At 25.8% G+C, this 16,825-nt stretch overlaps 1 protein-coding gene across 4 annotated transcripts; it reads right to left on the reverse strand.

Annotated features, from left to right (window-relative positions):
* Positions 1 to 1,466: 1,466 nt before the first annotated feature.
* On the reverse strand, positions 1,467 to 15,583 carry LOC135923238 (probable serine/threonine-protein kinase clkA). 4 transcript variants are annotated; one of them, XM_065457885.1, is made up of 3 exons: positions 15,453 to 15,583; positions 4,342 to 4,635; positions 1,467 to 2,477 (listed from the first exon to the last, which is right to left on the reverse strand). In XM_065457885.1, exons 2-3 carry the CDS (start codon positions 4,515 to 4,517, stop codon positions 1,667 to 1,669), a joined length of 987 nt encoding a protein of 328 aa, XP_065313957.1. In that variant the 5' UTR covers positions 4,518 to 4,635; positions 15,453 to 15,583; the 3' UTR covers positions 1,467 to 1,666. The 4 variants fall into 4 exon arrangements, with proteins under 4 accessions (XP_065313957.1, XP_065313958.1, XP_065313956.1 ...); XM_065457886.1 differs by lacking the exon at positions 15,453 to 15,583 and adding an exon at positions 15,317 to 15,445; XM_065457884.1 differs by lacking the exon at positions 15,453 to 15,583 and adding an exon at positions 14,989 to 15,146.
* Positions 15,584 to 16,825: the final 1,242 nt, after the last annotated feature.

Here is a 16,825-nt window from a genome sequence, read left to right on the forward strand (position 1 = left end):
AAAAGAACATATTTTACACATACTTATAAAGTTAAATAAAAATTACCAATCGCTTGGTGCTCATCCCGCGGGATATTACAATTGCTTCCCTTTAACAAAAGACTTAGGAACATGAGGCTCCATGCCAAACAATTATCTTCAGCTGATCGAATAATTGGTATTCAAATTCTAACACTGGGCATAACCCAAAGATTTTGCAAAAAAAGACAAATTAATAGATTTTTTTAATTTAGCAACGTTTTTCAAGGGGCGGGCAACGCTTAAAACAAATCTCAGCTGGCCATGCAGATGTCCACTCAGTCTTTTAAGTATTGTTTTCTTATTCGGACGTTAGGTGATTTTAAAAAATTCTATTTACAATTTTTTATTAAATTTATAAATGATAAGCTTCGCTTAAGAGTTATCGCTAGTAGAGGTCTGCAAATCCTAGTCGGCTTTGGTTCTTTAAGAATTATGATCAGCGGGCTATGCAGATCTCCAATCGCTAGATCCTGTACTTTAACATAATCACTATGGTACTACCCATCACAGTGACGCCACCACTTAATAGAATTTTCTATTCAGCACTTTGGCGATATTTTTTTTTAAATAGCCTATAAATAATTACATTTTTTTATTAATAATATATTAAATTTTATTATTTAAAAAAAATCAAAATTTATGTTTTTCACAAATAATATAAAATAATAATAAATATATAAGTTTTTTTGCTCGTTTTTTTTACATTTTTTTTTGTAACAAATTAAAAAAAATTGAGATCACAATTCTTTTCAAAAAAAATTCCTCGTTTTTTAATAAAAGATAAAAACTAAAAAAGATTTAAAGTTTTGACGAATACACGAAATGATTAAAAATACGTAATTATTATAATTAAATATAATAAATAATACATAATTAATATCAGTATAAAACATTCTGCGTCAAATAAATAAGGACGCGTTAGAAATATATTATCAAGATGTACGCGTTTAATAATGTAATTTGTAGGGGAAAAAAGTAGTTGGAGCAAAACTTTGTGTGCTAAAATAATTTTTTTATATTTCAAATTATATTTTGTTAATTAGATGTTTTCCCGATAAAGGGGAAGTGTCAAATGAAGAAAAAAAAACTTAAACATTTATAACTTTTGATTTCAATTTAAAAAAAAAAAATGGACCCATTAAACATAAAAAAACTCAAAAAAACACGCGTTTATATTAAAAAAACAAAAATAGAATTTCTTTAAAAAAACTATTAAACATTAAATGCGCTCAAGCACGCTAAGAAAAATAAACATAAGAAAAAAAATTGGGAAAAAGGGGGGCGAGCTAATGACCGAAGAATTTTTTTTGTGAAAACTTAAGTTATTTTAATTCTATTTGACCCAAATTAAAACCATTAAAAAAATGGCGTGTTAAAAAATAGTGAAATAAGTGCTATTTTTAAATATTATTATAGTAACGTACATAATATTACAAAGAATATACGGGTATGTACATAAAATCAAAATGCCTTACATTTTATAAGGCGGAAATTTTAGGCGCTGACAGTAGTATACAATGAAAATATTTAAGAATTAAATAACCATTAATGATCCTAGATGTTAATCAACCGTTATAAAAAAATTTTAATTAATTTAAGAGGGGGATAAAGGTAAATTCCTTTTCATTAATTTTTAAATAAGTTCTCATGATTGGGCTATAAGAGCTGCGGTAGGCATCAACCGTTTAATAGAGTCGTTATAACTGAAAGGGAGCGGATTAGCGGAACCAGGATTGAATCTACCTTGACTGGTAGTGTTGTGCGTAGTCTCTCTACCTTTTCTGGCGTGGTTATAAAATTTGCTCAATGGAGCTGCGTTGATAGAGGACTGAGCTGAGAAATTAATGAGGGCGGGACCCGTTTTGGAGGAAATGGTAGAATTAATGGAGTCGGCGGAGTTAAGGGATCGGTTTGAATAAGGGTTATTCTCAGTCAAAGTTTTGTTAGTGAGATTACCGGAATTTAAATCGGTGTCGGAGCCATAGGAATTGGATGAGCAAGTATCGGATATGTTTCCATTATTGCTATAAGAAGAGGAGGATGAGTTATCGGTATAGGGATTGGTGGTTGAATACCCTGAACTTCCGTCAGAATTATAATGATTGAAATTGGCGTCTGGGTCGTCAAGATTATTATTATATCCTAAATTATAATAATTGTTAGAGGCTAGATTGATATTACCATAGTTATGGTAATCGGTCCTACAGGAATACGCGTTAAAAACATTAAAACCATTCTTGTTGAAAGAAGAATTAATATGATTGTTGTTGTGAGGAGAAGCGGGATAAATCCTTCCCACGCTACCATTCTCGCCGATTCTATAGAAGACACCACCTGGGTCGACCCAAAGTGTTAGTTCATCGGGAAAAGCTATCCTAACACAATCACGGGCTAATCCAGCCATGTCAGCGGCTTTGGCTACAACAGGGTCTAGTAGGCCGTTTATCCTGATGCACCTTGAATTATATATTTTAGAAAATATATATACAATTTTGAATGAGGAGGGTCAAGCCGATTTATATATTTATAACAGACCCATAGAAATTTGGCTTCAGTTTGTTATATTGTACTCCAATTGTGGACGTTAGAATCAAAGCTGTTAAAAAACATTAAGCCCTCTTTTTAAAGTCAGATATAGAAAAACTGAGCGTAATATGTTCCAAAGCAATTAAAAATAATATAGCCATTCTAAAATTAGTGTAATATGGTTTAAAATATTCAATGTTTATATCAGAGACCTGCGAGGTACCATTTGCACAGCCCGACCCAATTTTATATTTTAAGGCCCGACACGGCTTTTTTTAAAATATATTATATTTATTATTAATCTTTAAAGTTAATAATGGCGATTTCAAATATTAGTTTTTTTAATAGGACCCGACCCGGCCCTGATTTTTTTTTAAAAAAAATTTTCAGGCCCGGCTCGGGTATATTTTAAAAAATTAAAATATGGCCCGGCCCAAAATCTGGGATTATCAATTTCCCTAATCTAGATAAATAAGAATAATTAATTTTTTAAAAAGGCTTTATAAAATGATGCGGACATAATGTAACCAATAAACTAATCGAATTAGATATACACTCACTGATTACATAGCAATTTCATTAATATTTCATATATCAAGTGGGCAATTGAACACCTAATAATATTGATTAAAAAAATTTAATGCACCTTTCATAAATATTCTTCCTCATGTAGTAACACAATAGTTTTATTGTATACTGAATTCGAAAAACATTTTATAGATTTTATTGTAATATATCATCAAATTAATTGACCATATGCTACCATAAATTCGAATGTATTATATAATATCTTCAATTTGGTAGTAATTAAAGCTAAACACAAATCTAAGCATTAAAACCATTCATGTTACATAATATTACAATATTATGTATTCTGGTTTTTTATAGCACAAGAATTATATTTGACAATATGTGTTCACTTGCAAGCATCTCATATATATTATATAATAATATTTCACCATATTTGATTTAAAATTATCATTTTATATTTATAAGTAAGGTAAGTTGCAGATAAAACTGCAATCGGAAAGACACCATTGACAAAATAAATATAAATACCAAGCTGATACAAAAATGTTTTACGGGCCGAGCCCCCAAAACCTATTAAAAATTCTGAAGGAATCATAGTTAACAGATAAGGTCAATTTACTTTTGAAATAAATTCAAGTTTTAGTCGTGCGTAATTTACCTATCGCATTTTTCATTTTTCTATTGCTAACTAAATTATTGGATTACTTTGTTTCTAATTTTTTTAGAATTTGTGAGAACATTAACATTAATGTTTATTACACCCAATAATTTTATAAATAAGAAGTAAATCATTATTAGCTCTAAATTTATAAAAAATAAAGAAAGTCGGTTATTTCGACTTTTATATCTAAAATTCTTCTTTAAATCGTGATATGCGAGATCCAATAATCATGGTTCTCATATTTTTATTCCGATGAAATACATAATATGACGAAAACTTTTATTTATATCAACCGTTTTTTACAAGTAGGTGAGATTTTAAAAATCATGTCTCATGCATCAATGGCGTATCAAGAATTTTGTTTCGGGAAAGAAAGGGGGCACATAAAATAAATCACATAATTTATTAATAACATACCATAAGTTAAAATAAGGTATGAAAAAAAAATAAAGAAAAATTCTGCAGCCACTGACATTTATACATAATCAAGCTTAAAGGCCTCATAATTTTTTATGGTTTTAAATATTGTTTAATAATAAGTGTCTTGAGCTTCCATTGTAAAAAAAACTTATAAATTAAATTTTTAGAAAAATAAAACATACCTATAACCAGAACCTTTGAGCGGGGTCTCTGGAAACCAGTGGTTTTTATAATGTCTGGTCAAGGTACTGCGTAGAGAATTGGCGAAATAATGAAGGGAGGAAGGAGAAAGGAGAGGAAATTTGCGAGCTAAAAGATCGGAAAGGAACAAAATCGTACTATCAACCTCTGGAAGCATTAGAATGTTTTTCTAAATTTTGTTGCGATATTTTTGATTATGTAGATGGGTGAGTAGGGTTAATGTGGGTTATGTGTTTGAGGCAGGGATTAATGTGTGGAATCGGGGATATTTAGATCTATAATTTAAAAATAAAAAGGTTTAATTTATAATAAAAGTAAATATATCAGATTATAAAAATTTGGGTTGTGCCTATATTATATATCAGATCGGGGCCGATATTTAGAGTCTAAAAAATATGGATCAGGTCGATACTTTTTTATAAACCGACCCGATATTTTTATTGTTTTGAATTAAAAACCTTTTTTATTATATTTATCTAGAACAAGAAAATGATTTAAACATGTATAATAAATGAGCTCAAGTGTTTACAAACGGCTCGATTTAACCAATTTTTAAAAATGGATAATTTGAGATTTTCTCCAAAAGTAAATTGATTAAGCTTGGAGATTTTGGCTTCCGATGACGACAGAATTGGACATCTATTGGCGAAATTTCGCGTAAATAAAAATATTTTGGCTATAATCTTACAATACTTACATTTAGCCATAAACATTGCCCATATTTTAAATAGGACTATTAACTTTTGGAGAATAAAAAAACAAATATATTTAACATTCGCGAATGGTTGGGTTTTTTGAATAATATTGATTTTTTATGACATTGGTTTAAATATAGATTGGCAATAAAAACAAATATTAGATCGGTTTTATAGTAATATAGGAGCAAATTGGTGAAAAATTTGTAGATCAGCACATCCCTAGTAAAATATAAATTTATTGTATACATGTAACCAGAAGTTTCTGTGGGGAGGGGTGGGGGCAATATTTTTTATAAGCCATTAGAAGCAAATTTGGAGGCCTAGTTTGAGGAGGGAAAAAAATTTAAGTGAAGGGAGCGCTAGCCCACATCTTTTTGGAGATTTATATCCTTACTCTCCTTCATTCTTTCATGGAGGGGAATATAACTCAACGAAAAAATATTTTAAGCACTATAACCGAGTCCGATTGTCCTCGTATATCAAATAAATGGCAGATAGTTTTGAATGGATGAAATCCATATAAGTAAGAATTAAAGTAATTGACTAGCAAATATATTTAGCAAAAATCTTATGGATCAGTAAGTAAGGAATAATAAAAAGAAGATTCAAATCAACCCCCCCCCCTCCTCAATTTAATAAATATTATTTGTGCGTTATATATTTGGTAATTAATTCAAAAAGTTTTGGAGAAAAAAACCTGTAATTCATGCTTATATCTAATTACGTTACTTAAATTTTATTATGGGTCTGACCAGATATTATTTTAATAAAATATAGATCTGGATACCCAATGTCTAGCCGGCTAAAACTCTATAGTTTTCCTAATCTAAATTGTGAGATACTTTAAAATTTTATTTTTAAAAAATGAATTCAATTTTGAGCATCTTAAGCGCAAATATATTTTAAGTAAAAAGAATTAATGTAGGTTTTAAGAGCATAATTTTATGTAATTAAATTGATTTTTTACACAAGTAAAAAATTAAACAACTTTAATAAGTTTAGGTTTTCTATTTTTTTTTATTAATATTAAAGAAATTGTTAAAATGTCTAAAATAGCAACTAATTTATGTGAAATGGAAATTTATAGACAGACACCAAAATTACCTCAGCGATAATTATATGTAATTAAAATTTTTATATTTTCTTTTTTACGGTAAAATGATGTTTGTTTGAAATTATACATACTAATATTAATTACATAAAAAAATTGGGATATTTTTTTTTATTGGTTAATCTAGTTGGGGGCAATTTTTTAAAATAATATTACATCACGTAATCACCTTTTCAATTTCAAAGAATTATTAAAATACATTATATGTTAAAACGATATTTGGTGTTTATGAGATAAGCAAGCTGTTTTTTCAAGGAAATATTAATATAAGATGACGAACGATGATAGATAATGATAGCCATGGTCTAAAAAAATTCTAAATTAATATATAATAGTGAGTCATTTGAGCAGGGCCACAAATAAACCTTTTCATTTAGTATAGGAGCCGTGAAGGAGGCACATTTTTTAAAAAAAATTATATATTTCGATCATATTCTCTCTTATCTATGTTATTAAACGACTCGATTAAAGCCGATTTTCAAAAACAGCGAATTCAATATTTTTTATCCAGAGAAATATTATGCAAGTCTGAAGATTTTGCTCATGGTTTGAGCATCTATTATCGAAATCTGTCTTACGCAATATTTATCTGACTAAAATATTGATTTAGCCATTTTTAAAAATCGGCTCAAATAGAGCCGTTTAACACCACTACTTCTTCGTAGAGATTAAATAGCTAGAACATGAATTAGGATATTAAAATAATTTCTAATAAATACTGAATTTGGGTGCAAACTTATATTATGTAAATGCAAAATTCCATTTTGAATGGCCTTATCCCCCCCCCCTCCGTAGTTATGGTTAAGCATTAGTGAATTATATTGTGAGAGGCTAAGAAGGACAAACAGAAAAATATTTTATGTATACATTCCGATTTTATTAATAATCAATTTTTTATTCCTTCTTACTCTGTTTCATTTACGCTCAATGCATTTCTGTCCTGTTCTACTTTTACTCTCTCTTTCTTGTCTTTTTATATTCTTATTCTAGTTCCCACTTAATTTATATCTTAATATTATTATATGTATCAAAAAAAATGTCGCAAAAAGAAAACAAAATATAAAAAATATAATAATAGATAAATTATCATTCTTTTACTTCTGTTTTGTTGTTCACTGTAAAAATTTTGCAAATCTAATGACAATCGATTGTGATAAAATAAATCGTAATTGCTCGAGAAAGAATAAAATTTTTTGTATTCCTTATTTTTTGTTGCAAAGCAGAATATTATGAAGAAAGGATACAAAATTTTGGTTTAGTATGAAAATAAAATAATTTTAAAATTAAAATAATTTAATTTTTTCAATTATACATTTTAAATTTATTAAAGAAAAAACACGTTATGTTTAATATTATATATATGAAGTTTCTTATATAAAATAAATAATCAACAAGTAATGCCAAAAACAAAATTTATTTAATGATGCAATTCAATTTGTTTTTTATAAAGGTTTTTTTTTATAATCGATTCTTAAAAATTGGCAGAGTTTTAATTTACATATTGATTAACGTAATGAAAAGAAGTGAGTATTGATTAATTAAACAAGATGCGTAATAGGGTTTCGATTCAATAAATTCTACATTTAATTTGTACGGTACGGGAGTTAGCTGCTAAATCTGAAGGAGGGGTTAATCTATTTTATTATATTATGATGACGTCAATTTCTATGAACACTTTTGTTTTGCAATAAAATTTTTATTTATTTTACTGATTAAACATAAATACATTGTTTTCCCTTCTTAAATATTTGACTTGACTATACTATAGTAGTTAGTGATCTGCATTTTCAAGCCCCGGCCCGAACTCGATTTTTTTTAAAAAGTTCTATAGAAATTAATTTTTTTAATTACTCAAAATAAAAGACATATGTTATATGTCGTTTAATTTCAAATAAAATCAAATATTTTTATTTTACTTAAAAAATTCAATATAAAATTGATAAATTTATTTTAAAAAAATTCTAAGGTCCGGCCCGGCCCGAACCCAATTATTTAAATAGAATTAGCGGACCGGACTCGGGCCGGTGCAAATCTCTAATTAGTAGTTGCATTTTATTATTATGACGAATTTTAAATTTATTTATAATTATATATTAATAGGAAGTGAAATCTCTAGGGATGAAAAAAGACTGGAAAATATATTCCCCTATAAAAAAAGGACATTTTAATAGCTAGGCTAGGATTTAATATTCAAAATACAATTTTTTCTGAATTTCACTTGTTATAAGAATATATAAATCAATAATTTTTCCTACACAATCATCTTAGCGTAACTATTAATTTTCCTCTAAAAAATAATGAAATTTTCATAATTACTAAACTATAATATTAAATGTTCAAATCAAATAAAACAAAATAAATTAAATTTTAAAAAAATCCAATAATAAAAGCTGAAAGATATTTTTACCATTTTTGGCTCGACCCGGATTTTTAATTTTTATATTTTAACACAGCCATTTTTTTTAAATTTTTAAGCCCCATATATAGATTTTTTGGTGTTATGGTCCGCCCTGAATTTTTTTTCATGCTAATTCCTATTAATTATTCTTTCTATAACATTTTAAAATAAAAATTTTGTAGAAAGAAAATTTTAAACTTTAAATTATGACATTTTGAACAAAATTGTTTATTTAGTGATGAAATTTAAAATTTATTTGAAAAAACTCCAGACCCGCTCTGGGTAGCATAAACCTGCTTGTTTCTAGACAAATCTCTGATTTTTTATAATTTATTTAAAATGCAAAACCCTCTACGAAGCCCAACGAAATTATAAAAATAAAATCTTGTTTTTTTTACATTTTTGCTAATTATTTTTACAATAATTTTAGAAAACATGTTTTATGTCACAAATATTTTCGCATACATTTTATAAGTTCAAATAAAACATTTAACTCTCTTTTTACTATTTTTATTTCATTTTGACTGAAAATATTTCTTTTGTAAAAGACAGTAATTGTCGGGAATGCTCAATCAATAGAAATATAATACAATGTTTGATTCAAATATTCGAAACAAATTTAGTTTTTTGTTAAAAAAAAAATTGTACATTGAAAATTATACCAAATAATTTATCCATGTGTATAGTTTAATTTTTAAAATTAATGCAAAACTTCATCAAACTTAATTTTGTTTCAAGAATATTTCATTGTGGAATAAGATTATTCCATCAAAAAATCAGTTTTATCAAAACGATGGAATTTGAGGAATTTTTTTAAATAATTTTAATGAAGGGGTTTTGATTTTGATAATTAAAATATTAATTTGTTCAGATTCTAAATCGCATTCACGACTTGATCTTTTTAGATTAATTCCTTAATAAATTGCGGTAAATAATATGGAAAAATATCCACAATTAAAAAATAGGGTTCAAATCCATCTTGATCATTTTCCAGAAGAGCGATAATTTATATTTTATCGCAAAACAAACTTATATAATTATTTATTTTTTTCAGTGTGAAAAGGTGAAAAAGGGAACCGCTAATAATTATGATTGGCACACTTAAATCAACATTTTTTAAAAATAAATTACATCAAATTATTAATCACTTATGTGTTTAGATTTAAAAAAAATATCCATTTGGCTTTAATCTTATTTTCATATCACATCTGAAAATTTTGAACTGCTTAGTTTCAGGAAAAATCCAGTCCCTACTGGAATCCTTAACTACTTTTTTACGGCCTTAGATAATACATTGGCCTTAACTCAATTTCGACCGAATTTAGAATGAAAAACAAACCAAATAAGTATAATAACGATTCTCAAAAAGAGCATTTTAAGAAATGTATTTTTAGAGAGAAATCTAGGACGTAAAAATAAATTAAATTTGTCAATATTGAACAATTTAAATAATATTGCAAAAAATATCTATTTCTTGGAATTCTGTTCTGATTTCAATAAGATTTAAGATATAATGTCATATAGTGATATCCTCCCTTAAAACAGAATAGCATGGGACTAAAAAAAATACCGAGCTATATGGGAAAAATATTATACTGCTATCAATAAAAAAACTTCCAGAGGAAACATTTTCCCTTTTCTTTCTTATTCGCCCGGCAGTTTTCATTATTTAAATATAATAACTTGCGTGTATTTTATACAAGGTAAATATTGAGAAGATATCGTCAAATAAAAAAAAAATTCTTAGGAAAAGCAAGGAAATGCCTAGAAGATGATGCATAATATAAATCATACGTAAAATATAACAGGTGGCTTGTTTATTTTACTTAGCTAGATAGGTAAATTATCGGTGGAAAATTTAAAATATTATATTTTGAGAGCAAAACATGTTTGGCAACCTCGGAGAATTTGATTTAAAAAAAAAATTGTTTTTCAGGGATAAAAATTTGATAATGAAACACGCAAAATAAAAAACAAAAAGGCTATATATAATATGAAAGATTTATTTCAAATAAGTTCAAAAGATTCGATACGATAAGGGGAACATTGAAATTAATAAAGACACGCTTGACTGACTCATTTTATATTTATTTTTTTAAGTCACAGGTTAGCCAAAACATATTAAGGATATCACGTTTATTTTTGAAACAGAGCAGGTGATCATAATTTAGATATTATATCAAATACTAATTTATTATTTTTATATAAAATTATTTAAAAATAGGTACAGGAAAAAACAAGCAAATAGGATAGATGGAAAGAATGAAGGTAAGGTGAAAATCCTTAAAATTAAAATTTTTTTACTATTCACATTTATTTAATTGTGACAAAAAAATATGATAATTAATTATGGATGATATTTGATATTAATTATCATAAAAATTATGAGAAATAAAATTAATTATATATACCTATTATTATTATTTAATTTGAATAGTAATTCATGAAATTATTAAAATATTAAAAACTAAATTTAATTATTTAAAAAAGCACCTTTTGTGATAAAAATTAAGCAATATTTTGTAAAATAATAAGTCATAAAGGAATATAACCTTGATAGATGTAACCAATTGTTGCATTCCAAATTGTTCCTAAATCATTTTATTAATTATGTGGGTTAGCAAGTAGATGAGGGCAACGGGCTAAGATATATGTTAATCAATAATATCAGATGGCCAAGGTTATACATAATTTAATAGTTAAAAAAATAATTACACGTTTTATGTCCCGTGCAAACGGGGGGAGAGGGAGGCAAAAATAGGCTATTTTAGGAGCAATCATTTTGTTCCTTTTTTATTTCATTGACAATGTGGGTTCATCAGAATTAATTAAAATAAGGACTCAGCTACAAGGTTACCATAAATTAAAGGTCTTCATAAGTGGTAATTTTAGAGAAATAGAGCTTTATTAAATTTTTTCCAGAATTGGATCATCGATATTATTTTTTCTCTTAATATGCGAGTGGATAATTTAATCGATAAATTTGTTTTTATAATGAATTGAATTTCTTTATTTTATTAGATTAATAAATACCTGTCAAATATAGATTTGTTATCATTTCGCAGAAGACAAAGAATCAATACTGGTCGGTTCCATTGCCTTCTATCACGGTTGTGGTATCATGCAATAATATCATTAGAATCGCATGGGGGTCGAGTAGTATGAATCAATAGCATAATGACTATATAGAGTACTTCCTTCCCATTTTTTTAAAATGTTTAGAACATAATTTTTATATTAACTACTACCCCCATACCATCCCTAATTATTTTTAAAAATTTAAAAAAATTAAAGATATTCAAGCCTAAATCTTGAAGATTAAATACAATTAAGAGGTTATAGCTATAAAAAAAAACAAGGTCCAATGGGCTAAGGTATATAATTTTGTGTATGATTGTAATTTATTTATTTATTAGAAAATATGTTTTAAAGATATTAAATTCAGGAACATGCACTAGTAGTTTAATTATAGACTGACAGCGTCTTCAACAAAATTGGAAGCAAGTGCTCAGATTTAGCCCTTACTCCTAAAAAATAATTTTTTTGCCAACCCCATTGGAGCCTATTTTTTATCCCCCTGGAAACTCCGATTATATATATAGGTAAATAAAATTTATTCATGCCCAAGGTCATATAGATGCAACCTGTAAAGTGAGAAATATGTTATGATAATTGACAAATATATGTATAAATGGTGCCAACCGTTATCACTATTTAACAGTTTTAATTAAGAAACGATTAGTGCTTTCACAAGTCTGAATACACAGCTATTTTAAATATTTTAAATTTGGCATAACTTTTTATGAGAAGTGCATGTTTCATAGGTTACCCCCTAGGAACTCTTAATGTGATGATCTTAAGAGGGGATTATATGGTGCTGTTTGGTTCTAATAGCTTAAACACGATTTATTTTATAAGTTTATAATTATAAATATAATTTACAAAATTATCATTTTTCATCAAGGTTAATTTCCAAAAATAGGTCCTAAATATTTAACTCTTTATTTAAATAATAAACAGTTTAGTTTCATTTTTTAAAGCCCGTTTCATCTTATACCGACCGTGGCCCACAATATTAACGATTTTAATAGCGTTATAGAAAAATTAATTAAAACGAGAAATAAAAATTAGCGGAACATTGATTCAAAAGAAAAGAGTGGTTTTTAATAATATGTATTGAGGAACGAAACAACAAACCGTGCATTCTTAGCTAACAAAATGCAATTTTTTGGATTTGTCGCGTCGTAAAACAAATTGGGTGACATTTACAAAATAATAGATTTTAAATAATACAGGACAACTATGCTATCGTTTAGCTATGAACATAGCATTGTTTACTTACTACATATAATTGAGGTCTAAGTATGCTAATAGGATCATAATGGTTTTTATATTATTGATTGTTTAATAGTAGGTAGTATCTTAAGTTAATTTTTTTTAAATGATAATAAAATATAATATAGTAATATGCGAAAAAAAAACAATATGATAACCTATTTCACATTTATAATAAAAGAATAAAGCAAAGTTTATGAAATGTTTTGATTTTATTTTTGATGATACTTATTTATCAAATCATAATAAAATACAAATAATTTCAAAATATTTATATTTACATTCGGTATCAAAAGTTCAAAAAGAACATTATAATTTATGATCTATCCTTTCCCTTTACTATTATTCATTATATTTATTTTAAATTTACATTATTTAATGAGTGGTTGTGATTTGATGAAAATAAGAAATCTATGTCATATTAGGATATGGCATCTATGAGGATTTGAAATATCTCAATTTTAAATATGGCCATTTTTAGATTTGAAAAAAATCTGATTTTGACCTGAAATGTATTATAAGTAAGGTACCCACACGCCACACTGTGAATTTCTGTCAACTTTTTCATAAACTTTAGAGCTACATTTATTTTCTATTCATTTTAATATAATTTGAAAAATACAAGAAATTTAATAATAAAAATTATCTAAAATATGTAGTTACTTATACAAATGCTAGAATACATTTCCAGTTAAATCAGACCAATATTAGAAATCGTATTCAATAAATTAAAATTGAGACCATGAATCTCTATAGATTTGATATCCAAATACATATATTATAATAAATATTATAGTAAAAGCTAACCTAGACATCTCGCATAATTTTAGCCAATTTCATAGGTATCCGAAATTTATTTTTTAATAAAATTTAAGAAAAAGTATGATATAAATTGTTAATGTATTTTAGATTTGTTAGGGTAGAAATTTTATTTAAAAAAAGCTTTCGCAACAAAATCTTTTTGCTTTTTTGTTCATTTAAATTATAATCCAAAAAAAATTTTTATTTAAAACTTTAGAATTCAAATTTCTTATAGTACTTTCAAATTGAAGCTTAAGTTTTGCGTTAAGTTTCAAATAATAATTTTAAATGGCAACGTGAAATTTGGTATGCGTTTTTTATGCGATAAAAAAAGCCAAAAGTCTTTGTTTGGCCCCGTTTATAATTAGCGTCGCTAAACTAATATCTGTATAATTTAATATTACGTATTATGTAACTACTCATCGATTGAGTGACATCGCATTATTTCGAATTTGCTAATAAACGATGCCTTTTTGACATTTTATAAAAAATATTATTTAGAATTTGCGCCTTTTTAGAGAAAAACGACGTGATACGCTGCTGCCCAATTTTTAAGCACTATTATAAGTAGTGTTGTTAAACGACTCGTTTTGAGCCGATTTTTTAAAACGGCTAACTCAATATTTTATTCAAAAAGATATTGCCTAAGCCTCGAGATTTCGATAATATATGTCTAGACCTTTGTTCCTTCTATGATCAAAATCTTCAGGTTTGCGTAATATTTTTCTGGATGTAATATTGAGTTAGCCGTTTTTAAAAACTCAAAACGTGCCGTTTAACAACAATAATTATAAGTGTATGATGTAATTAAATCCAAAATGAACTAACAATAAAAATGTTATAATAAATATTGTATGGGTGGAGCAGGAAAGATTTGGTAGTTCAACTATATAATGGCTAAACTAAATCTATTATTAATTAACAGTTGAGTAATCGCATTTTATAGCTTAGGGCTTAAACAGATGATAAAATAAAATCTATTGTAAAAAAAACATCATAATCGTTGTAGGTAGATTAGATTATAATTATACAAAAATATCATCTCAAGCTATTGATATTTTAAAACACTTAAACCTTAAACTAATCAATCTTTATTAAAGAATCAACTGAGACAGAAGAATAATTCCAAATTTTCGTTTGATAAAAAATTTATATATCAATTTTATATTTAGAATATCTTCGTTTAACGTTAAAAAAAAATATTTTTATAAAAAAATTATATTTTATTTATAAAAAACGAAATTCATTTAAATGGGAAATAAAGAGATGAAAAAACTTCATTTACCTCTGATAAAAACGAATTTTAAGATATCCTTTATTTTTTGGAAAGAAAATGTTTCATTTTTTTAGAATTTTCACAAAGGATTTAATTTTTAACGCAAAAATTATTGAATCAAAATTTTTAAAACATAATTCATAATTCTGTAAAGCATTTATTTTATAATTTAATTAGTCTATTTAAAATTAGACTATTTTGAAAATTATTTTTAAAAAGTTAAATTATTTATAATAATGGGAAGGTAATTCTGACATTTTAGTAAACATTTAAATTTAAACGTTTAAAAACAGAATATAGTTTAAAAATATATCAATTGAACAAAAATAACTTTTACCTTTATAATTTGGATGAAATATTTTGTTAAAAATAATTTTTAAAAAAATAAATATAAAATGTCCGAATATTTTTATTTAATTTAAAAAACGTAAAAAATATAAGTTTTAGATAATTTATAATTGTATAAAAATTACTTATTATATCTTTTCTCTTTCATAGAATCGCTAAATGAAACTGAAATATATCATATGATTTGTTTAAATAAATAAACAGACGATAAATAGAAATAAACAAACAAGCCTTCTATTATTTATTTATTTTTGAATTATAAATGTGAATAATGGTGATAAAAAAAAATATACTATTTTTATTGGTTGATTATTTTTTTGAATGATATTTATTATACAAAATAACAAAAATAAGTAAATATTGTCCTTCTATTGATTGATTACGAAATCGCTCATATAAACTCTGATAAGGATTTATATTTTATAATAATTATATTAATTATTGATTTCCAATTTCAAAGCGCGTTTTATAAAAATTGTCATGTCAATAATACAAAAATTGTAAAAATAAAATATCAAATAATTTGTGAAAAATATATTTTATCGCTTTTTTTATTTTATAGGTCGCATTTCACCTTAAGAGATATAAAAAAGTAATTAATATTTAATTAAAAGGTATAAGCGAGAAAATTACATTCGATATTCCCTTGTAATTATGACAACAAATGATATTTGATTGCTATTTTCACATTTTAATTAAAAGAAGAAAAACTTGTTTACAAGAAAGGAGTTTATTTTATCTTTTACCATAATAAAAAAAATATGGGGAAGGAAGAGGAAAACTAAAAATGGTCTGATACATAAAAATGTAAAATAAATTAATTTTTTCATACAGAGAAAAGAAAACATGCTTAAATAAAGTTTTTATTTAACAAATTTAATTTTATTTAAAAAAATAAATTTTTATAACATAGTTTAACAAAATGTGAAAATTATAAAATGACTGAATGTTTATAATGAAAAATTTACAATAAGATAATTTAAATTATTAAAAATTTTAGTTTTTTTCGTCAAAAAAAAATACACTAAAAATTTCAACATATTTTTTAGTAAACCATAGCATAGAATATGAATAGGGTACGTAGTCGAGGGAGGGGGGTCCCACTCAAAGCCAAAAAATTAATAATAAAATATTTTTCAAAAATATCACTGATTCCTACCTCTTATCGCATATATATTCCTATTTACATATATTTATCAAAACAAGTTAAATATTTCAAAAAAAATGACATCTTGATTGAAACTATGAGAATAGCTCAAAGTATTATATTAAGGAAATTAGGGCAAATGTAAAATACGCACTTCACAAAATTATATTTTATTGTTGAGTTAAAAGCAGAGATCTCTTAAATATTTTTCTACCTCGATTCACAGCAGACAAGAATTTCTTTATCTCTCTCTTGGATGCCTTTATAACTCAAATAAATGAAAGGTTTTTGATTAATTAGGCAGCACTTACAAATGCAAGCATTTACCGCTGAATCCTTCCGAATTATTTC

Source organism: Gordionus sp. m RMFG-2023, chromosome 2, assembly GCF_954871325.1.
Source record: "Gordionus sp. m RMFG-2023 chromosome 2, tfGorSpeb1-WG-v2, whole genome shotgun sequence".
Lineage (NCBI taxonomy): Eukaryota > Metazoa > Nematomorpha > Gordioida > Chordodea > Parachordodidae > Gordionus > Gordionus sp. m RMFG-2023.